This window comes from Bidens hawaiensis, unplaced genomic scaffold (assembly GCF_021521415.1).
Source record: "Bidens hawaiensis isolate Kalapana, Puna unplaced genomic scaffold, B.hawaiensis_p1.1 tig00028457_1, whole genome shotgun sequence".
Lineage (NCBI taxonomy): Eukaryota > Viridiplantae > Streptophyta > Magnoliopsida > Asterales > Asteraceae > Bidens > Bidens hawaiensis.
In genome coordinates this window covers 70,439-93,139 of record NW_027494639.1, presented here as the reverse complement: position 1 = coordinate 93,139, position 22,701 = coordinate 70,439, and the positions used below count along the sequence as shown (strand labels likewise).

The 22,701-nt window shown below is 34.2% G+C and overlaps 1 protein-coding gene and 2 pseudogenes across 3 annotated transcripts; all 3 read left to right on the top strand.

Moving 5' to 3' along the window:
• On the top strand, positions 1-1,147 carry LOC143577040 (toll/interleukin-1 receptor-like protein pseudogene; annotated as a pseudogene). The gene is made up of 2 exons (XR_013143047.1): positions 1-825; positions 1,006-1,147. The product of XR_013143047.1 is annotated as a toll/interleukin-1 receptor-like protein pseudogene (transcript).
• Positions 1,148-1,174: 27 nt separating this feature from the next.
• Positions 1,175-3,194, top strand: LOC143577035 (haloacid dehalogenase-like hydrolase domain-containing protein Sgpp; annotated as a pseudogene). Its single transcript, XR_013143044.1, has 5 exons — positions 1,175-1,290; positions 1,777-1,891; positions 1,980-2,133; positions 2,662-2,922; positions 3,015-3,194. The product of XR_013143044.1 is annotated as a haloacid dehalogenase-like hydrolase domain-containing protein Sgpp (transcript).
• A 2,938-nt stretch (positions 3,195-6,132) lies between these two features.
• LOC143577029 (disease resistance protein Roq1-like) lies at positions 6,133-10,338 on the top strand. The gene is made up of 4 exons (XM_077060977.1): positions 6,133-6,759; positions 7,318-8,422; positions 8,515-8,799; positions 8,896-10,338. Exons 1-4 carry the CDS (start codon positions 6,275-6,277, stop codon positions 10,336-10,338), a joined length of 3,318 nt encoding a protein of 1,105 aa, XP_076917092.1. The 5' UTR covers positions 6,133-6,274.
• The last annotated feature ends 12,363 nt before the right edge of the window (positions 10,339-22,701 follow it).

Genomic DNA, 22,701 nt, shown 5'->3' with positions numbered 1-22,701 from the left:
GTAATGATGATGTGTAAGTGCAATGAAACTAAGTAGTTTCTTTGAATTAAAATTTATTACTTTCGGTAAGACCTTATTAAGTTTCATGTGGGAACTTAAAAGATATAATAATTGTAAATTAAAAATAACAGTCATAACTATTTGTTTTTATTCAAGTGATCTGATTTAATATCTCCTTGTGCGTGGTTCACATCTTGCCCAACCTTATCATCTTTTCTTTTGCAACCATTCTGCACTTTAAACATTCCATACATCATATTATCTTTGCAACCATCAGGTGAAAAATTCTTCAAAAAAAGATTTGATCTTTAGGGATCTGTCAAGCATTAGCATACTTCCAATGGCTTCTTCAAGTTCATGCCTTCAAAACAAGAGCTACCAGTTCGACGTGTTTTTGAGCTTCTGTGGTGAAGACACGCGCAGGACCTTTGTTGGTCATCTTTATGCTGCTCTTGAGCAACAAGGTATTAACACATTCAAGGACGACGAGAGACTTGAGAAAGGAAAAAAGATCAATGATGAGCTCTTGCAAGCAATAAAAGACTCGAGAGTCTACATTATTGTTTTTTCCAAAAACTACGCATCTTCATCATGGTGCTTAAACGAGCTTCTGAAGATCATGCGGTGCCATAAGATGAACGAGCATATTGCTTTCCCCGTGTTCTACGATGTGGATCCATCTGAAGTTCGAAAACAAACCGGACCAGTTAGAAAAGCCCTTGCCATACATACGGACAGGAATGAATCAGAAGTTAGCAAATGGAGTGAGGCTCTTAAACAAGCAGCCAATTTGTCTGGTTGGGATTTGAGGAAGACCGCTGATGGGTAAATTCCTTCAATACCTGATGTTTTATTGTCAAATTATAACAGTAATTAAGTCTTGTATGAACATTGAAACATGAATATGCACACTTGCTTTTGCAAATGGTGCATTATAGACCTGAACAATAATTATTCGTGTGGCTTCTTGTGCAAGTTAATTGAATCCCTTTCTATGATATACAGGCATGAAGCTAAAGTCATAAAATTAATTATCGAGAAGGTTTCACTCGAGTTACGTCCCATTAATACAAACCTTGATGAAAGTTTAGTAGGCATGGAACAAAGGGTGCAAGATCTTGACCAGTATTTATGTGAAAAGAAATAGTAATAGTAACGCTCAACACAACATAATATGTCAGCGCTCACTACTTCTCTTCACCTCTTTCCCAATAATCCAATTTTAGGCACAAAACTACATTTCCCATCGTTCTCCACAACGATTTCATCAAGCTCTTACCCAATTAACTGGTAGGTATATATAATATAATATAATTGTTTTAATAAGGCTTTGTTATTTATTTAAGACGGGCAAACGGGTCACATGCCGGCACGGGTCGATTCAAAAAAGGGTTACTTTGATTCGGGTCGAAAGAGGTAAGGTCAAGATGGGTTTCGGTTGAAAATGGGTTGGTTTAAAATTTAGTTTATGAAACTACTGTACATTTATGCTTTGCTTCTGGTTTTGGCCGGTGGCAGACCCAGAAAAAAAATTTATAGGGGTCGGATGTCAAAATTTCATAGGGTCGATAAGGATTTTTAACATATATATATATACCTTTTAAACAAAAATTTCACTGGGGTCGGCCGACACCTACACCAAAGGTGTAGGTCCGCGACTGGTTTTGGCATCGGTTACGCGTGTTCAGCCGTCAGTTATCAAAGAATACAAATATTCATATAATTCAAAGTTTGAAATCAGTCCATTTGATCTTCAAGTCAACTTTACTGATGCAGCGATGCTTCATTATCTTCCATTGCTCCTCTTGAAGCAGTCCTTTTCGACATTGATGGAACTCTTTGTGACTCGGATCCTCTCCATTACTATGCCTTCCGTGATATGCTCCAAGAGGTACTTTATTTAACCGTTTGATCTCTGTTTTATCGTTTTGAATCTTACTAAAACATACTTATAGAGCATTTGGTTTTTGTTTTTATAGATAGGATTTATTGATGGGTCACCTATCGATGAAGATTTTTTCATAAATAATATTAGTGGCAAGCATAACGAAGAGCTTTGTAATGTTCTTCTCCCTGATGGGATTTTGAAAAGGCCACGAAGTTCATGGTTGACAAGGAAGCTTTGTTTAGAAGGTAATTTGTATCATCATGTCAAGTGCACTAGTTTATCACGTGCTTTGACTTTTGAGGTCAAACATTACTTTCTAAATTTAGAATCCATATGGATCAGGCATATGACTAAAAAGCTTTGTTTAGAAGGTAATTTGTATCATTATATAAGCAAAAACTCGTAAGTTCTCCCTTAAAAGGTCAAATCTAGAAACACTAAAAAGACGTGTCTTTTGATGAGTTAAATGTGTCGTGCCGTGATATTGACCAGGTTATATTAATCGTGTTAAACGGGTCGTGTTACATATTCATAAAAGTTCCGGTGTTTGTGTTTTAGGAAACGACACATTTAGTTAATCGTGTCGTGTCTGACCCGTTTAACACGCTTAGACCTGTTTTGCAAGCCATCTGAGGTAAAGCAGACTTTTAAAGTCATAATAATTATGGTATTGTTCTTTCTCCATAAATATTCAAATTAGGTGTCAATTTGAAGTTATTCAAGTCATTTTGACCTTGAAATGTAACTTTTAACTCTCGTCTATAAACAAACAGATTGGCAGCTGAATAATTGGAACCTATAAGCGGCTTAAATGACGTATGCAAATGGGTAGAAAATCTTGGCCTGAAACGGGCTGCGGTTACAAACGCTCCAAATCAAATGCTGAGTTGCTGATTTCAATGCTTAAACTAGAAGATTTCTTTGAAGTGATAGTTTTAGCTGAAGAATGTGCAAGACCAAAACCTTTTCCTGATCCACACCTCAAGGCTCTAAATGCACTTAAAGTTTCCCCAAATCACACATTTGTATTTGAGGTATGAACTCAACTCGATCATCTCTTAAAATAGCCCAACTGTTCAATACGTATGCCGTGTGTTTCATGTGCAACTTTTTGTGTGTTACTTAGGATTCTGTTTCAGGAATTAAAGCAGCCAATGGAGCCGGGATGGCAGCTGTTGGTATGGCTACTAGAAACCCTGAACAAATGCTACTAGATGCAGGGGCATCGCTCGTTATCAAGGATTATAACGACCCTAAATTATGGGAAAATCTTCAAGAGATGGTACAGCAAAAGTCACCTATTTGATCCAACTATGACAACAAAGCGTGTCAAAAGTTTGTAGATTAGTTGGTTCTTCAAATTTAATAACCATCTCTTTCACTAAATTGCAGTATTTTTTAAAACATTTCATTTTCTGAAAAATATATGCATGTGATTAAGAACAATAAGAGGATCTGAATTTGGGTTTTTGATTGATAATTTGTGGGTGCCACTCAATATTGTCAATCACGTGATCTTTCTTTAAGAGTAAAAAAATAAAAAAAGGAACAGATCTTTTTTTTAACGACCAACAAAACTTATATGATAAATCAAAATAGCTGCTAGGTTGGCAATCCCCAAAACACCTTAAAAAGAAATGATTCTACATGATGAGAGAATGCAATTATAGCTTAAAAGGTAAGTTAGAAGATAGAATGGCAACATTAATCGACTCATGAGAGAAATTTAAGAAAAGTCCGAGATAATTAAACGAAAGAAAGAAAAGGAAAAGAATCCTTTCCTTTCTCTTTCTTTTCATTTCCTTTCCTTTTCTTCACTAACTTTCTTTCCATCCAAATAAAACCTTCCATTTTACCCTTACTTTTCCTTTCAATTCCTACCCTTTCTTTCCTCTAATGAAACTCGGAAACACACATTTTCCTATTTCCTTCCCTTTCCATCCTTAAATGAAACTCGGGAACACAACCAATCTTATTTCCTACCTTTTCGTTTCTTTTCTTTCCCTAAATGATACTCAGGAACACAGCATAAGACAATATAGAGGAATTTGGTGGATGACAACATTGTCGACTCATGTTGTATGTATATGTTATGGAACACCAGCTTATGGCCTTAAAACCAATAAAACTAGACACTTATTGGTATAACATATAACCTTTAGTATACTTAACTAGATGACATAGAATCATTGAGAGAGTTTGTTTCAATTTTCAGAAGGTAGATATCTTTATAAAACAATATCACATTGCATGATAGATAAAAAAAAGTATACAAAGTATGAGAAGAAAAAATAGGCAATGCATCAACCAAGTAAACAAGCATATGACCAATTAACATGCCAATCAGCCAATACATAATTGTATATCATTGACTTGTAGTTGTACATCAACCAGCTAAATAATCCCCAATTTTGATAATGATGTAATAATGCTGTAATGTAAATTTCTTATTTCTTGTTTCGTAAACTATAATGAATATGAATTTTGCTATAGCAAATTCCGGTACCATAACTAATCGAGCCATACCGATCGAATCTTAGGTTCTCTGCTGCAACGCGCGGGCACTTCCACTAGTCTACTAAGTTACAGACTTCTTGTGTTAGCTAATTAATATGAATAAAATTATGTTTAATTTTTTTATTTAACATGTCACTTATTTCTGTCAGGGCTAGGGTGCTTTATTTGTTGATTATGGAATGGAGATGGTTGGGTGGGTCAGTGACCCGTATGATCCAAATTGACTGTTAAAAAAAATATGCAACGGGGCCTTCTGGTTTAATGACATAGAGTGATAGTTAAGGCTTGGTATCTTTGAGGTCTCAGGTTCAAAGTCTGACCCAGGGGGATTTTAGGGTTTTCTTCTTGATGGTGTTCATGGGGAGTCAAGACTGAAAAGTCAAAATCAGTATGGATGGTTGACATGCCGTTTCTGAAAGCTCACTTAGGTATTGAGGTAGTTCCAAACGTTGTTGAAAAAATTAGCTATGCCGCGAACCAATCCTTCCAAAGCCACATTTCAATTTTCTTTATTAAAACCACACAAATATAAGAAATGAAAGTAATTAGAAATATATATAATTTTAGGAATTAAAAATAAAACAACATATAATTTTAACACATTTCAAAACTCATTACATCATTCATAAATCATGATTCATCCTATTGACCCATTCCATTATGTGTAATATCATAGTCCATAAAAAGATACTTTGAAAAGTAAACCCAAAACAAAAAGGGTATGGCACATATACAATCCAAGTTGTTGCATGTGGTTTTCGTGACCGCGTGACTTCTAAAAGTAATCCCGAAACAAATAGATAGGGCCATTTAGATCAGTGTTGCTCCTTGTGGCTTTCGTGGAAATTATATTGCTATTTAATTTTATTACTTGGATTGTTTGTACTTAATTTCAAGAAATTTAAATTTATTAATTAAAAAGAAAAGAGTTAATTACACGAAAGTTTTATGTGATATGTTTCAATAATGGATTGGGTGACTTGAGTCCCTACTATACCAATAACTTACAAGAGTATTTTAGATTATTTTTTACTTACATGTTCCATAAATTGACTAAGTAATTAAAGAGTTCAATTCAATCACTAATTTAAGATATATTATTCATAAAACCTATTAAATAAAGATATAAATGAACTTTTGTTTAATATTTTTATATATCAAGTCATTAATTTCTATCATGTCTAGTGTGTTTTAAAATGGTGTGAATTAAAATTAGAAGACTCTGATAAGTAAACCTAAAATAATCAAAGAGAGATGGCCCACTAAGAATCCAAGTTGTTGCCTATGGGTTTCTTGACTTTGAAAACTAAACCAAATTAAAGAGACAGGCCCCATTTTGATCCAAGTTGCTGATTGTGGGTTTCCTGGAAATTATATTGCTTTGATTATTTGTACTTAACTTTGAGGATGATGTTTACGTGTTGCCTGTGGGTTTCTTGACCTTATTATGGCTTTGAAAAGTAAACCCAAGTTTAAAGAGATAGATTCTGTCTATGATTCAAGTAGCGACGCAGCTTGTTGCCCATTTACCTCCATATGTAATGTAATGATGATGTTTAAGTGCAATGAAACTAAGTATTTTATTTGAATTAAATTTATTACTTTCAGTAAGACCTTATTAAGTTTCATGTGGTAACTTAACAGATATAATACTATTTGTTTTTATATAATACTATTTGTTTTTATTCAAGTCTAATTTAATATCTCCTTGTGCGTGGTTCACACCTTGCCCAGTCTTATCTTAATATGCATTCTGCACTTTAAACATTCATTCCATCCTCCTATTTTCTTTGCAACCATCAGGTGAAAATTTCTTCAAAAAAGATTTGATCTTTCAGGATCTGCCAAGCATTAGCATACCTTCGATCGATGGCTTCTTCAAGTTCATGTGCCAACAACAAGAGCTACAAGTATAACGTATTTCTGAGCTTCTGTGGTGTAGACACACGCAAGACCTTTGTTGATCATCTTTATGCTGCACTTGATCGACAAGGCATTTACACATTCAAGGACGACGAGAGACTTGAGAGAGGAAAAGAGATCAGTAAAGAGCTCTTACAAGCCATTGAAGATTCCAGATTCTATATTATTGTGTTTTCCAAGCGCTACGCATCTTCATCATGGTGCTTAAAAGAGCTTCTGAAGATCATGGAGTGCCGTAAGACTGGCGGGCATATTGCTTACCCCGTGTTCTACGATGTGGATCCCTCTGATGTCCGAAAACAAACTAGATCAGTCGGAAAAGCCTTGGCAAAACATAAAAATAACAATAAGTCAGAGGTTGAAAAATGGAGAGAGGCTCTTAAAGAAGCAGCCAATTTGTCTGGTTTGGATGTGAGGAACACTGCTAATGGGTAATTCTTCATTATATCTATACTCATGTTCTATACTCTATTGCCAAATCATGAAGTAAATTTGAGTCTCGTTGAAAGATGTATATTTAAACCTGAAATATGTTTTAAATCTGTGTGTATTATGCCACACAAACGGACTTGCTGGGTCTGGTCATAGCTGGTTTTAATGAAAACGAGCGATGGAGAGGTGGCAACAACGGTATTACCGACAGTGACCATAGTCATGACCGCAACAGTGGTGCCGGTAGTGGTGATGGAGAAGGCAACGACAAGAATGGTGGGGTAAATGGGTTGTATGCGACGGTGCCGGTTAGGGTGGTGATGCAGACGGCAGTGGTTGCTCACCCGGGCCCATTTAATGTTTTATGAGCTGCTCGTTCTATCCCCTTGTATAATTTGAGTAGACCCAAATGAACCCAAAGTTACTATTTTTAACCCAAGTCATGAGTTTATTGGTTATAGGGTCAAATTGGCATGCTTAGTGCGTATAGACGTGAAAAATAATTATTCATGTGGGTTCTTGATCAAGCTAATTGAATCTTCTTTTATGTTCTATAGGTATGAAGCTAAAGTCATTGACTTAATTATTGATTGGATTTCGCTCGAGTTACGTTCCATTGATATGAACGTCAATGAAAAGTTGATAGGCATGGAACAAAGGGTGCAAGATCTTGACCAGTATTTAGAGATTGGTTTGGAGGATGTTCGCATGGTAGGGATTAAGGGCATGGGAGGTGCAGGGAAAACAACTTTATCCCGAGCTATTTTTGATAAAATATCCACTGATTTTGAAGGTAAAAGCTTTGTTGAGAATGTGAGGGAAAAAGCTTCACAGTTAGGCTTGGAGAAGTTGCAAGAACAAATCCTTAGAGATGTATTAAAGAATACAGGCATTAGTGTAAGTGGTATCCAAGTAGGGAAAAACTTAATGAAAAATAGGTTGTCTAGCAAGAAAGTTATTGTTGTTCTTGACGATGTGGACTGTAAAGAACAGCTTGAGACGTTAGCCGGAGATCCTACTTGGTTCAAGCCAGGAAGTAGAGTTATAATTACAACTAGAGATGGAGAGGTGCTCGAAGAACATAACGTGAAACGGATACACGATGCCACTCTTTTAACGGATGAAGAAGCAATTCGCCTTTTCAGTAGGCATGCATTTGGGAAAGAAATTCCAACTCAAGGGTATGAAAAACATTCAAATGAAGTTGTAAGTTATGCTGCTGGTCTTCCATTGACACTAAAAGTTTTGGGTTCAAAATTATGCGGTAAAGATGAAAGGCAATGGAGATATACACTAGAAAGACTTAAAACAATTCCATTGAAGGAAACTCTTAAAAAATTGGAATTAAGTTATGAAAGCCTTGAGGATGAACACAAGGAATTGTTCCTGAATGTGGCATGCTTCCTTCGAGGGTGGCAGAAAGAAGATGCCATTCGTATGCTTGAAAGTTGCGGACTTTATATTGAATATGGTTTAAGAGTTCTTGAGCAAAAATCTCTAATTGTAACTTTAAAACGCTATAATCGTATATTCATAGACATGCATGACCACATAGAAGAAATGGGCAAGAATATTGCAGGTCGTGAGCATTTGGACAAGCCCCACAAGCGTAGCCGATTATGGGTTCAGAAGGAAATTGAAGATATTTTGGCTGAAAATTTGGTAAGAGTCCAATTTATTTGTACGGTGGAGACGAAACTCGTAAAATTTTCATCCGTTATAACTCAACTTTTATGATTGTTTTTGAATTGCAGGTTCGTAATGGAACAAGATGTATAGATCTAAGAATCACTCCTAGTATTTTTTTGGAAGGTCTTGGAAACATGAAAAAACTTACTTGCCTTATTGTGAACAACAGGCGGTTCAAGGATAGTTCTGCTATTGACGAAGCTTGCCTACACTTTCCAGATTCGTTACGATATTTGTATTGGTACAACTACCCCCACTGGTGTTTACCCAAAACGTTTGAAGCAAATAATCTTGTTGCAGTTGATATGTCTAACAGCAAAATCAAACAACTTTGGGAATGCCGGGGAAAGGTAAGATGGTTGATTGGTAGTTCTATAATGTTATAAATATATATATGTATATCTATCACAATAAAATGTGTTTATCACAACAAAATCTTGTGATAGGTTATGAAGAAGCTCAAATTCCTTGACTTGAGTGAATCAAAGGTGAGGAGCCTTGACCTTGGGCTGACTCCCAAACTCGAGAGGTTAAATCTTGAATATTGTTCTGATTTGGTAAAAGTTGACGTGGACGGGGGATGCCTAAAAAGCCTTGTCTACTTAAACTTAGATTACTGCAGCAATTTGAAGTCTGTATCTTTTATCGAGGAGTTGGAATCACTTGAGGTTCTATATATAGGTGGATTAGGTCTGAGGGAATTCCCGGGTTGTATAGTCACAGGGCACTCCAGCAATAGTTTGCAAGTGCTGGATCTTTCAAGTAATTACTTAATATCAAAAATACCCTCATCAATTGGAAATCTTCATAACCTTGTCTCTTTGAATCGCTCTTTTTGGTGGAGTCTTACGAGACTTCCAGGAAGCATTTGTAGTCTACAACATTTGACAACTCTTGACCGCAATATATCAGAAATACCCTCATCAATTGGAAATCTTCATAACCTTGTCTCTTTGAATCTCTCTTTTTGCGAAAGTCTTAAGAGTCTTCCCGGAAGCATTTGTAGTCTACAACATTTGACAACTCTTGACCTTCGAGTCACTGGAATAGAGGAATTGCCAGAGGACCTTGGCCAATTGGAATGTTTAGAATACCTAAATTTAAGAGGTACAAAAGTTAAACATCTCCCTAATAGCATTTGTATGTTGAAACGTCTGAAAACCCTAATTCTTGATGAATGTACATTTCTTGAGAAATTACCTGAGGATGTTGGTGAATTAGAGTCGTTGGAGGAACTGGATCTATATGATTGCTCTAATTTAAGAGAAATTCCAAGCAGCATCTGTAAGTTGAAACGTCTGAAAACCCTAATTCTTAGATTTTGTCGTAGTCTTGAGAAATTACCTGAGGATGTTGGTGAATTAGAGTCGTTGGAGGAACTGAATCTATATAATTGCTCTAATTTAAGAGAAATTCCAAGCAGCATCTGTAAGTTGAAACGTCTGAAAACCCTAATTCTTAGATTTTGTCGTAGTCTTGAGAAATTACCTGAGGATGTTGGTGAATTAGAGTCGTTGGAGGAACTGAATCTATATAATTGCTCTAATTTAAGAGAAATTCCAAGCAGCATCTGTAAGTTGAAACGTCTGAAAACCCTAATTCCTACATTTTGTCGTAGTCTTGAGAAATTACCTGAGGATGTTGGTGAATTAGAGTCGTTGGAGGAACTGGATCTATATGATTGCTCTAATTTAAGAGAAATTCCAAGCAGCATCTGTAAGTTGAAACGTCTCAGGGTGTTGAATCTTCAAGCATGTGAGAATATTGAGAAATTGCCTGAGGAACTGGGTAATTTAGGATGTTTACAGTGGTTAGATATTAGGAGGACTGGCATAACTCATCTTCCACAAAGCATTTATTTGTTGAAAAGTTTGAAAATCTTCAGATGAACCATCTGAAAATCTGATTTTGAAGATGAAGTTACACTTCGATTAAAAGGTACTCTCTCTCTCTTTCAGCTAGTTAACTTTGTGTTTGATATTTGAAATAAAACTAGTGTAAACATTATTTAACAGAATTTTGACTTTGCCTGTTATCTTATATTGAAATTAACACGTTGGAATTTGGATACTAGGGGAGTGCATAGGTCGGTTCGGTTTTGGGCTAAAACAGAACCAAAAACCGAAGTATCGGTTTTTGAGTTTTTGAAAACCAATTGGTTTCAGTTTTTCAGTCAGTGGTTTGGGTTCGGTCCGGTTTTAGTTTTTTCGCGTTAGCCAAAAAATAATGAATTTTGGCCTAAGTTTTTTGTTAGTTAATTGATTATTATACATCTGGGACAAAACTTTTGGGTTAACTAATATTAAACTATTATAAATCATTAAATTTTGGGTTAACTATCTATTAGTTTGGTTCGGATCCGTTTTTTCGGTTTTAACTACATGCAAACACAGAAACCGAATCGAGAGTTTGGTTTTTTAAGAAAACATAAAACCAAACCGTCTTAGCTTGCTTCATTTTGGTTATTCGGGTTTGGTCTTTCCATTTTTTTTCCTTTTTTGGATAGATTTTTTTGGATTCATGCACACCCCTATTGGATACAAGTACTCTAGCCATATTTTGTTTTCAATATTTGAAATTGATATGATTATGGATAACTTTAATGTAAATAATTGGATAATACAAATAAAGGTAGTGAAAACATTATACATCAGAATTTTGACTTTGACAGTCATCTTGTATTGAATTAGCACATTGGATAGTTCCAGGGGTGTGCTTGGGTTGGTTCGGTTCGGTTCGGTTTTGGACTAAAACTGGACAAAAACCAAAGTGTCGGTTTTTGAGTTTTTGAAAATCGACCGGTTTAGGTTTTTCGGTTATTGGTTTGGGTTCGATTCAGTTTTACTTTTTCTGGTTAGCTAGAAATAATGAATTTGGGCCTAAGTTTTTTTGTTAGTTAATAACTAACTAATTATTGTATATTTGAGCTAAAACATTTGGGTTAACTATATATTAAACTATTATAAATTATTTAAATTTTAAAATAAATCTATTAGTTTGGTTTGGTCCCGTTCCGTTTTTTCAGTTTTAGTTACATGCAAAACCAAAACGAATCAAGAGTTCGGTCTAACCGTCGATTTATGATTTGGTTCGGTTATTTTGGTTGGTCTTTTCGGTTTTTTTCATTTTTGGATCGATTTTTTTGGATACAAGTACTAATTGTTCAAAGTTATTTTAATTTTCTTATTTTTAACTGGCATCAGGGGCATTTTTGTAAATATTTATGCAATCGATCTGAATTTGTAACATGTTACTTGTGCTTCTGATGTATCTGAACTGATCACAGATCACCTGCGTCTACGTTCAAGAATTCAAAGGTTGACCAAAGGTCAACTGTCAATTGATGAACCCTTAATGTTAAGCCATCCTTTTATACATAACATATCTGTTATATTTAAACTAGTGAACACAGTTTGACTATTATGGAAAGTCAAACTACTGTGATTTTCTTTGAATTTAATCTAATTGCAAACATTACATTATACTTATTTCTAGCTTGCTCATGCTTAAACATTTTTGGAGGATATTTGTTTCTCTTATTCTAACTCAACTAAAAATATAACTGGATGAATAACTTAAATGACTTGACAATGATCTTGAGATTATATATTTTAAGCGTCTATGTTTTTCTGTTATGTTGTAGGATCTATTATGTACACCAATGCAAAGAAACAGTGGACAGTCCACGGAAATGAAAAGGTGCTTGCTCATATGCTAAGAGACAACAGGTCTACAGCTTTCAAAACTTTTTTGTTCTATAATTTTTGTTGAACATTAGTATTAATGAATCTTCTTGTAAGTTGATGTATGTTTTGGATAAATGAACGAAGCGCTATGTTTTCTTTTACATTTGAATAGACAACTTAATGTATAATAATGTTTTCTTATAAAGTTTTACACATTAGAATTAGTTGACTTTCATTAGTCAAACATTGCAAGTTTGATTGACTTCCTGCGTTAAGTAACTCAATAGATTTTGCTTAGCCACGCTAACTTGACAATAAACAACCACTTTGGGAATCATGCTTCTCTGTGTATCCGATACCATACCAATATACAATGACACGTTTGACCTGATCCTTCCGAAATATGCTTCTGCATATCGGTCAAATAATGGGTCTGGACCAGGTGGGCTTCTGCAGTCTCCATGTCAAGGAGTGAGCCCCATTTTGTAAGTTCCGGAAAAAATTGACGGTCAGATATGAAGACTCCATGTTTACTAGTCTAACAACTGTCTTTTTACTCTCTTCACGAAACTTTTCCAATGCTTCACCTGCAGCAGCAGGGAGACGGTTTGCAGAGTAGGAAACCACCTTAAATCCTGTTTTTGTTATAATTTAGTGAAAGAGTTTGACCTCGGTTTCTCAAATTGACTTCCTCACGAGTTCTTTTAGGACGAAATGCGCCTGAAATACAAACACTTGTTAAATAATATAACACATTGGAAACAGCAGATAATAAAACAACCACTTACTGCATCAGTGCATCTACAAGAAGCTTCAGCGGGTGCTCTGAAATAATTCAATAATCCATTAATAAGTCAATTCGATTAAATCAAGTAACCCGAAAGTTTAATTATTTATTTATTTTTTTTTTTGATAAGGCGCCTATAACCGCCAACAACAAAAAGAAACTAAAAAAGATATTGGAAGAAACCAAACCTAATGACATACGTTTTATGACTATTTTTATTACAAATCAAAATCACAACTCTAAAATCCATAATAACCAAAATAGAGGCCCGCTCGTGTCAAAATGCCATGAATCAATCCTGACTCAACCAAAATATGTACTAACACTCTTGGCCCACATAGAATTGTAATTCCAAATTTCCAATGTATATTCCAGGGCCTGTGATCGAATACTGCTTATTCTCGGCCCACATAAACGAGTACAAAGGCATCCGGTAATTAGCCCATATCCATTTTGTTAAATACCATAAGGTCCTCTGAGCTCTATTTTTTTTGTTTTTGCAACTTCACTTTTTTCCAGAAAGACCAGAATACCCTTTATGGTTATTATCAAAAAAATTTTCTCAGCCAAACAATCAATTTAGAAACAATCATGTTTAGAAATCAATTTAGAAATCCTCAGCCAAGCATACCTTCAATTAATAATGTAAAAGTTAGTAAAAGTACAATATGTTGACATTATATTGACTTTTTAACAGGTCTCCTTATCCTTGCTGACATTAGTTTACTATGTATTCTTCTGTTTAAACATTGCTACTCTTTTTGCAATCATCTGATCAAAGACGTACTCTTCAGAAAAACATATATTTCACTAGATCTGTCAAGCATACCTTCAATTAATAATGGCTGCTTCTGATATTGCTGAACTGATCACAGATCACGAGCGTCTATGTTCAAGAATCCAAAGGTTGACCAAAGGTCAACTGTCAATTGATGAACCCTTAATATGAAACCATCCTTTTATACATAACTTTCTGTTATATTTAAACTTGTGAACACAGTTTGGTCAGTATGGAAAGTCAAACTGCTGTGATTGTCTTTGAATTTAATACAATTACAAACATTATATTATTACTTATTTCTAGCTTGTGCTTGTTTAAACATTTCTGGAAGATATTTGTTTCTCTTATTCTAACTAAACTAAAAGAATAACTGTATGAATAACTTAAATGACTTAACCTTCAAATTACTTTGCTATAAGCCTATAATCACTTGTCCGTCTATGTTTTTCTTTTATGTTCTAGGAGCTGTTATCTACACCAATGCAATGAAATAGTGGACAGTCCATGGAAATGAAGAGGGTACTTGCTCGTATGCTAAGAGCAAATAGGTCTACGTCTTGCAAAACTTTTCTGTTATATAATTTTTGTTGAACATTAGTATTAATGAATCTTCTTGTAAGTTGATATACGTTTTGTATAGATGGACGAAGCACTATGTTTTCTTTTTCGTTTGAGCAGACAACTTAATGTATAATAATGTTTACATTAGAATTAATTGACTTTCATTAGTCAAACATTGCAAGTTTGATTGACTTTGACTACAAACGATCTTTAATTAGGGCTCACTATATTTCCTTCGAGCTTCATTCAACCCACGATTCCTGATCAATTGGGTCCGTATCCGGGCTGATCTAAATCCCCTTTCCGTTTTACCATTTTGATAAACCCATGCATAGCCCAGTTAACGATACTATTCACCATCAAGATACAGTTCCAGACTTCCAGCTATTGTTCAACCAACTTTTGACTTACTGGTCAAAAGTGACCAAAAAAGTCCACCTTCTCCAAAAGTCAACTCTGGCCAATAGAAATTCGAGTTTGATTAAAATTTCAGATTTGCACAAAGAATTCGCAACTTCATTTTTTTCCAGAAAGACTAGAATACCCTTTATGGTCATAACAATTTCTTGACAAATAGATTTCCAAATCTTGATATACACATTCCGTTGACTTTCATCGTTCCTCCATAAGTCAAAGTTGACACCAAAAGAGTCAAACCAAATAGGAGTGCCAGTTTTGACCAGTTTTCTTCTCTTTTCCATTTGTTCCATAATGACCAAAATACCCCTTTTGTCAAAAACCTTTCAAAGGGTTCTGAACTACCATGATCTTTTAGATACTTCGTCTTCCATTAATGCAAAGGCTTCACTTTGGTGAATATGAGGATTAGTGCTACTCAGTTACTTTTAGTAAAAAGAAAAATTCAACCAAAACATGAATTTCAAACTTTTCCCAGCTGCAGTATCTTGTACCAAGTAAATAGCAGGCCTAAGAGCATGGTGCTGCCACCTCTATTTCCGGGCTAGAATGGTAATGAAAAATACAAATGTCAAAGCTGATTCGAAATTGGTCAAATTTGATTTAAAAAGTCTAGCATGATTAAATAAATAGTCAAAAATTTTAAAAATTCAGGTTTGACCATAAAAGAGCCAACTTTGACTCAAAAGTCAAACTTGACTAAAAACTCAAACTTTGCCAGTTTCTTTTTCATCTTCATACTTTCCACCTCCACTTTCAAGACTCAAAAAACATATGATAAAAGTTACATTATTGCTTCAATTATATTTATTTCTAAAATGTTCACAGTAATATTTCTGAATATGCAATAGTAAAATTATTCTTTGCCTGCAAGGTGAAGCATAAGAACTTTCACATTAGCTCTGCAGCAATAAGCAGTGCCCTAATATGATCAAATCAATTTGTAAAATTGCACTTACTTGCACTGTTATCTGCAATTCAGCATCATTATGACTGTATAGGTAACATCACACGTAACTATAGGTAATTTATCCGCAAACAAATGATTAGCATGTTTAATTTCATACAAAAACTGACTCGCCTAGACATTATATCAACCCGGTAATGTGCAGCTAATTATTGGTCTCGATCCTGAACCAACCGGCAGCCAATTTTACTGCCTTTCTTGGTTTCGATTCGGTTCGGTCATACCTGATACCTTGGCTATAAATATCATTAAGTGTTCTAGTTAGGGGTCACTTTGAAATTATTTAAGTCATTTGACCTTAAAAATAAACTTTAAACTCGTGGCTATAAATAAACAGTGGTTTATGGACAATTGGAACTATAAATATCATTAAGTGTTCTAGTTAGGAGTCACTTTTATCCGGGCTTATCTAATTCCCCTTTCTCGTTTTACCATTTCGATAAACCCATGACACCTCATTTCTCAAGCATAGCCCATTTAACCAACTTTTGACTTATTGGTCAAAATTGACAAAAAGAAGTCAACTCTGGCCAATAGAAATTAAAATTTAGATTTGGACAAAGAATTTTTAATCATTAGTCATGTGACTTTTTACCGAACTAGGGCGTTAAATACGTTTTATATTCGTTATGTTAAGCAAGCATGCTGTTAAATATGATGCTTATGCTAAATCCATGTTAAACATCTTGTTTAACGAAGTTAATAATAAAGATGTACATTTTGAAGAACTTAAAGGGGGTGAAGTTGCAACTTTGGAAAATAAGTTCGTTAAGAGTTTAACAATAAGCCGTTGATAGATTTGTTCCATCATATGATTTCAATTCTCTATCGTTTTCGTTTATGTTTGTTTCTTTATATTCAATTTGTATTTTCTTTGTGTACTAGTTCCTCGGTGTTATTAATTACATTCCATATGACCAAAATACCCTTCCACCATTTAGCTCTCTTACTCTTGTTTTTTATATTTGAAACTGATATTATTAATTATGTGTAACTTTATTGTATACGAATATTTACATGAGAACATAAAAAATATAATGAATACACATAAATCTGGTGCATAAATTATTTAATAATACACATAATTTTGACTTAGAAAGTCAACAAATATTGAACATGTTCTTATTTTAACTGGTGCAGGGCACAAGTTTAAAATATTTTTTAATAAGAACCGAATGTGTAACATGTTTATTACTTGTGCTGCTGGTGTATTCAGATCAGATTTTGCTTAACTGATGACTTGTCAACTGCTAATGGATGATGTTTATCCGTTCTTGGATTGATGTGATAAACTGGTGATGTATTGCTGTTAAGTTGCTCAAATACATATGGGTTCAAAGGTGAAACATGGTGCTTTTAACTTTATAATGTTTATGGTGTTATGGTTCTTGTTAGCCTGTTATGGCATAACAACATTCGGTTCGGCCCAAGAAACCAACCAGTTTGGGCTTCGATTTTAAATATACATGTTGTAGTCGGTTTTGGGTTGGTTATGTCTGAACCAGAGACCAACCAAGAAACTCGAGACTGAACTTAAATAAATATTTAAACTGCAGCAATAGGCTATCGAAAACAAAAAACCGATCTGTTCATTCTTGAAGCTGTTTTGCTCTATATTCTTTTTTGGGGGTACTGAATTTCAAATTCTGGAAGATTAACAATTGTTCTTCTTCCTATTGTAGGTTGTCACATTTTGGATTGGGCTTCTGGAAATGTTATGCATAGATTATATGGTGTGAAAGTCAACGGTGGTCAAAGATTGGTTGGTATTGTTTTTAATTATCAAATATTGATGATCTGTATTAAAATCATAAACTGGACACTTATAGACTTCTGGGCTATTATAATGACCAGGATACAAATGCCCGACCATACAAAAACCAGACCAATCCATCCTTTGATGGTCTGGACCTTATAGACCGCTGGCTGCTCTCCACCCCCTCTATCTCATCAAACCCAGATACCCCTTAAACAGGTTATAACATCTCATTGCATTAAAAACTAATCTTACCAAATATTTGATTTGAAAATCCTATAAAATAGGGATACACTAAAAATTAATATCCTATTCTTTTTAATAAAAAAGATATTTATAATTAAGAAACAACTTTATAGTAAAAATAAAATAAGCGGGTCATGGGTCTCACCAAACCCAAATAGCTTTTAAACGGGTTATAACATGTCATTTATTTATGAGCCCTTTCATCCCTAAGTATATTATTCACTTCCTTAAAATAAATAAAAATAAAATTCAAAAAATATATAAATATTAGAAACGAAAAATATGAAACAACCCCATGATGTGGAGGATAAAAGCTAGTATAAAACATATAAATTACATTATCATTATATTCCGTGACTTGAATAAACCCAACATTTAGCCAGGGGGGCCTTTAGGATCCAACACGTTGCCTGTGTGGAGTGAAAAGATATACTCACCGTAAATCAAAACAATAGTATTATCTTGTTTTCACATTTTATAGGTCTAAAAAGTATAAAGACTTCCTAAAGCAATCATTTTATAATAATTTTTTTTTTGTAGTTAGGAGAATAAAATAATTTAATTCCACAAAGTAGAAGATTGTGAAAATACATTATTATGTTGACTTATAGTAGCTCCTGGTTCACATCTTGCCCAACTTATCTTAACATACCTTCTTTTGTTTAGACATTTCATTTCATCCTACATTTTTTTGCAACCATCTCGTGAATTTCTGGTCTACAGGGTTTATAACTACTCCTCTTATTACAGGACGCTTACCTACCAACGCTTAGATCCGGCTCTACCCAAACTTTTCTGGTTCACCCTAACATTCCCTGCTTGTCCGACTGTTACTGAGATAAATCTATTCTTATGCTTCTCATAAAATTATTAGTTTTCTTACATTAATCCTACCCTTGTATAGAAATTAGAAGTTGCATAAAGTTGACACTTCGTGCTATGTTATATGTTATGTTTCCTCCACTCAAATCCTATGGCAAGAAAACAGTCGACAGAACAGAGCACCAAAATGTCTGGTGAAAGACAGAGTAACACTCATTGAGCAACACAAATGTCAACGCTCGCTCCTTATATTCATCTCTTCCCCAATAATCCTATTTCTATTTTACGCTCAAAACCACATTCAGCTTTGCTTCTGGTTTCGGCACCAGTTACGCATGTTTAAATGTCGGTTAGGCGCATTTCAATTAGTTAACTTATTAATGCAGCAATGCTTCATTATCTTCCATTGCTCCTCTTGAAGCAATCCTTTTCGACATTGATGGAACTCTCTGTGACTCCGATCCTCTTCATTACTACGCCTTCCGTGATATGCTCCAGGAGGTACTTTATTCAACCGTTTTGATCTCCGTTTGTCATTTTAAATCTTGCTAAAACATACTTAGAGAGCATTGATTTTCATTTTTGATTTTTATAGATAGGCTTTAATGATGGATCACCTATCGATGAGGAATTCTTCATAAATAACGATAGCGGCAAGCATAACGAAGAGCTTTGTAATGTTCTTCTCCCCAACTGGGAGTTTGAAAAGGCCATGAAGTTCATGGTTGACAAGGAAGCTTTGTTTAGAAGGTAATTTGTAGGGGTACGAGCTCGACTGGGCTTGAGCTCAGCTTGCTTTGACTTACGAGAGCTCAAGCTCGAGCTCGGTTCATTACTCATGTTTCAAGCTCAAGCCCGGCTTGTGCGCAGCTTGTTTGTTATTATTTTTAATTATTTGTGTTATTGAGAAAACCTTAACGAGCCTAAAGCTCGGCTCTGCAGTGTGAAATAAATACATAGAAGTTCAAAAAAGTTAAAACTCAAAACTACGCTAGGCCCGTTAAGGCTCGACAAACCTAAACGATCTTCCCATACGAGGCTTGAGCTTTGGCTAGATAACTAAACGAGCTTTTATTTGACGCTCGGGCTCGGCTCATTTCGAGTTTTTTTTATTTATTTGATCACGAGTAGCTCACGTGCGTCTCTGCTCGTCTGCACCCCTAGTAGTTTGTATCATTATTTAAGTAAAAGCTAGTAAGTTTGCCCTTCAAAGATAAAATCTATAAAAACTAAAAAAAGATATGTTCTTTGACATAAAGTTCTGAGTAACTCGTGTTAAAAATTTTAATATTAATCGTGTTAAAAGGGCCCATGTTTGTGTTTGAGGAAATGAAACATTTAATTAATCGTGCGTGTTGGTGTTTAATACTTCTGTCAATCGTGTCTGGCCCGCTTAACACATTCAGACCTGATTTGCTGTCCCGTTGAGGTAAAACATGATGCCTTTTAAAGTTATAATCTTTATTGTACTGTTATTCAAGTCATTTTGACCTTAAAATGTAACGTTTTAATTCTTGTCTAAAAACAAACAGATTGGCAGCCGAACAATTGGAACCTATAAGCGGCTTAAACGATGTATGCAAATGGGTAGAAGATCTTGGCCTGAAACGGGCTGCGGTTACAAACGCTCCAAAATCAAATGCTGAGTTGCTGATTTCAATGCTTAAACTACAAGATTTCTTTGAAGTGATAGTTTTAGTTGAAGAATGTGCAAGGCCAAAACCTTTTCCTGATCCGTACCTTAAGGCTCTAAATGCACTTAAATTTTCCCCAAATCACACATTTGTGTTTGAGGTATGAACTCAACTCAATCATCTGTTAAAATAACCAACTGTTTCAATACGTATGCCAATTGCCATGTGTTTTCATGTGCAACTTTTTGTGTGTTGCCTAGGATTCTGTTTAGGGAATTAAAGCAGCTAATGGAGCCGGGATGGCGGCTGTTGGTATGGCTACTAGAAACCCTGAACAAATGCTACTAGATGCCAGGGCATCGCTCGTTATCAAGGATTATAACGACCCAAAATTATGGGAAAATCTACAAGAGATGGTACAACAAAAGTCGCCTATTTGATCCAACTATGACAGCAAAGTGCATCAAAAGTTTGTAGATTAGTTGGTTCTTCAAATTTAATAACCATCTCTTCGCTAAATTGCATTATCTTTTTAAGACATTTCATACATATGCTTTTTATTTTTTCTGAAAAATATATACGTATGATGAACAATAAGGGGATGTGAATTTGGGTTTTTGATTGATAATTTGTGGGTGCCACTCAATATTGTCGATCATGTGATCTTTTTTGAAGTATAAAAAAATAAAAATAAAAAAGGAACATGTCTTCTTTTTTAACGACCAACGAAACTTATATGATTAATCAAAATTAGGTTGTTACCCGGCGCGTTGGCCAGTTCTGTGTTGGTTACACTCGGGCGTCGTTTTCATAAGTTGACGCGAATTCGGTTGGTATCGGCAACGTTCTTTACGGTATCAAAACTAAACCAAAAAAATAATTCGTCAAACTAACGTATTTAAAACAAATTAAAAACCGAAACACCACACCATCTTACATTTTCATTTCTTGATTAAGTATGAAATATATAAATACAAAAATCTACATGATGAGAGAATGTATTTTTTTCTTGATATAGCATATGTGGAAAACAACAAAAAATTTGCCTAAAAAAGGCTCGAACTTGGGACTTGCAAGTTGCAACAACAAAATAATACCACAAAAGCAACTTCCTTTTTTGTTATTTTTATTACTTTCAAATAAGGACAAACAAAAACAAAAACAAAATAAAATAAAGGATGGGGGGGGGGGGCCTCAAAGAGGCTTGAACTCACGACCTAAACTTTGCAACAACACAACAAAACCACCCCACTAGCTTCCATTTTGTTATCTCTCCTAGTTTCAAATCAATAAATTTTCAAACAGATTTCAAAAATAATAATAAAAAAAAAAGAAAGTTAGTGGCTGTCACAACCCCTTTTACTGTAGCTAAGGGTTTCTATTTATATATAGTATAATAGTTGTCAGGTTAACAATCCTCAAAACGCCTTAAAAAGAAATGATTCTACATGATGAGAGAACGTATTTTTTTCTTGATATAGCATATGTGGAAATTATTTCACTTTCAACATATGCGAAAACATTTTTCTTGACATAGCATGCCAGTAAAAGCATGAGAAAAATATACTCATTTTGACGCGTAAATAATTCTTGATAAACTCCATCACGAAAAAGATATACGATTTAAGTATTTGTGGTAGTCTAGATATTTCGTTTTTGTTTGTTCCATGTTATCTATAAACAAAAGCACTTTTCAACATCTTTCTACATATTCTAATAAAGTAAAATGACTATTTACACGTGTCAGTTTGTGATTAAACCTTATAACTTTTTTCCCTACAAACTAATAATTATGTCATAAATCAATAATTATTCACTTTTCTTTTACACTCCATTTATATTATATCTATAACATGATTAAATTATTCACTTTTCTTTTAACTCTATTTTATTACATATATGCTATACATTTTTATAAAAATAAATATTTTTTATAAATTATAAATATATGCTTTAATTTATCCATTTATTTTTTCAGTTAATTTACTAAACTATATATATGTTAAAATGTAATAATATATACCATTCACTTTCATATATAATAAAGTTTATCCTGGTAAGTTTCTTGATTCTTTTTATCAATGATTGTTTCAGGTTCTTTGTGAAACTTAAATTTGATTGTTACGTTTCAAAAGTTGGTAAATAGATTGTGTGGTACAAGTTAACTACGTTTGGCTCAAAATTTGTTACGAGCCAAAAAGGGGTAATATGAGTAATTTTAAAAGTTTGAGAATACAAGTAGATTTATCATCAAATTTGTTACGGGTTCAAAGTTTTGAATTGAAAATGTCAAACAAATGAAAGTTGGAATTTTAAACGTGATTTAGGTTTTGAATTTATTTTCAATCACATTTTTGGAAATAATAAAAAGATTCGGGATTTGGCTAATTAACTATTTTCCCACAACTATTAAAATTTAAGAAAAGACGGCGAACACTTTCGACATGCTACCTCCAGGCCTATTAACGCTTCTAACATTTATCAAATTTGAAACATTTATGTCAGCATTGACTTTTCCTTTAATGGTGATTAAAATGTAGTGTGTGAAACATGTCATACAAAATTATGCTCAAGTAAAGCAAAACGCTAACAAAA

Excerpts from the sequence above, each read along its gene's own strand:
- LOC143577029 (XM_077060977.1), top strand. The coding sequence starts at position 6,275 with ATGGCTTCTTCAAGTTCATGTGCCAACAACAAGAGCTACAAGTATAAC. Across the intron at positions 6,760-7,317 it reads GTGAGGAACACTGCTAATGG|GTATGAAGCTAAAGTCATTG; the intron begins GTAATTCTTCAT and ends TATGTTCTATAG. Across the intron at positions 8,800-8,895 it reads TTTGGGAATGCCGGGGAAAG|GTTATGAAGAAGCTCAAATT; the intron begins GTAAGATGGTTG and ends ATCTTGTGATAG.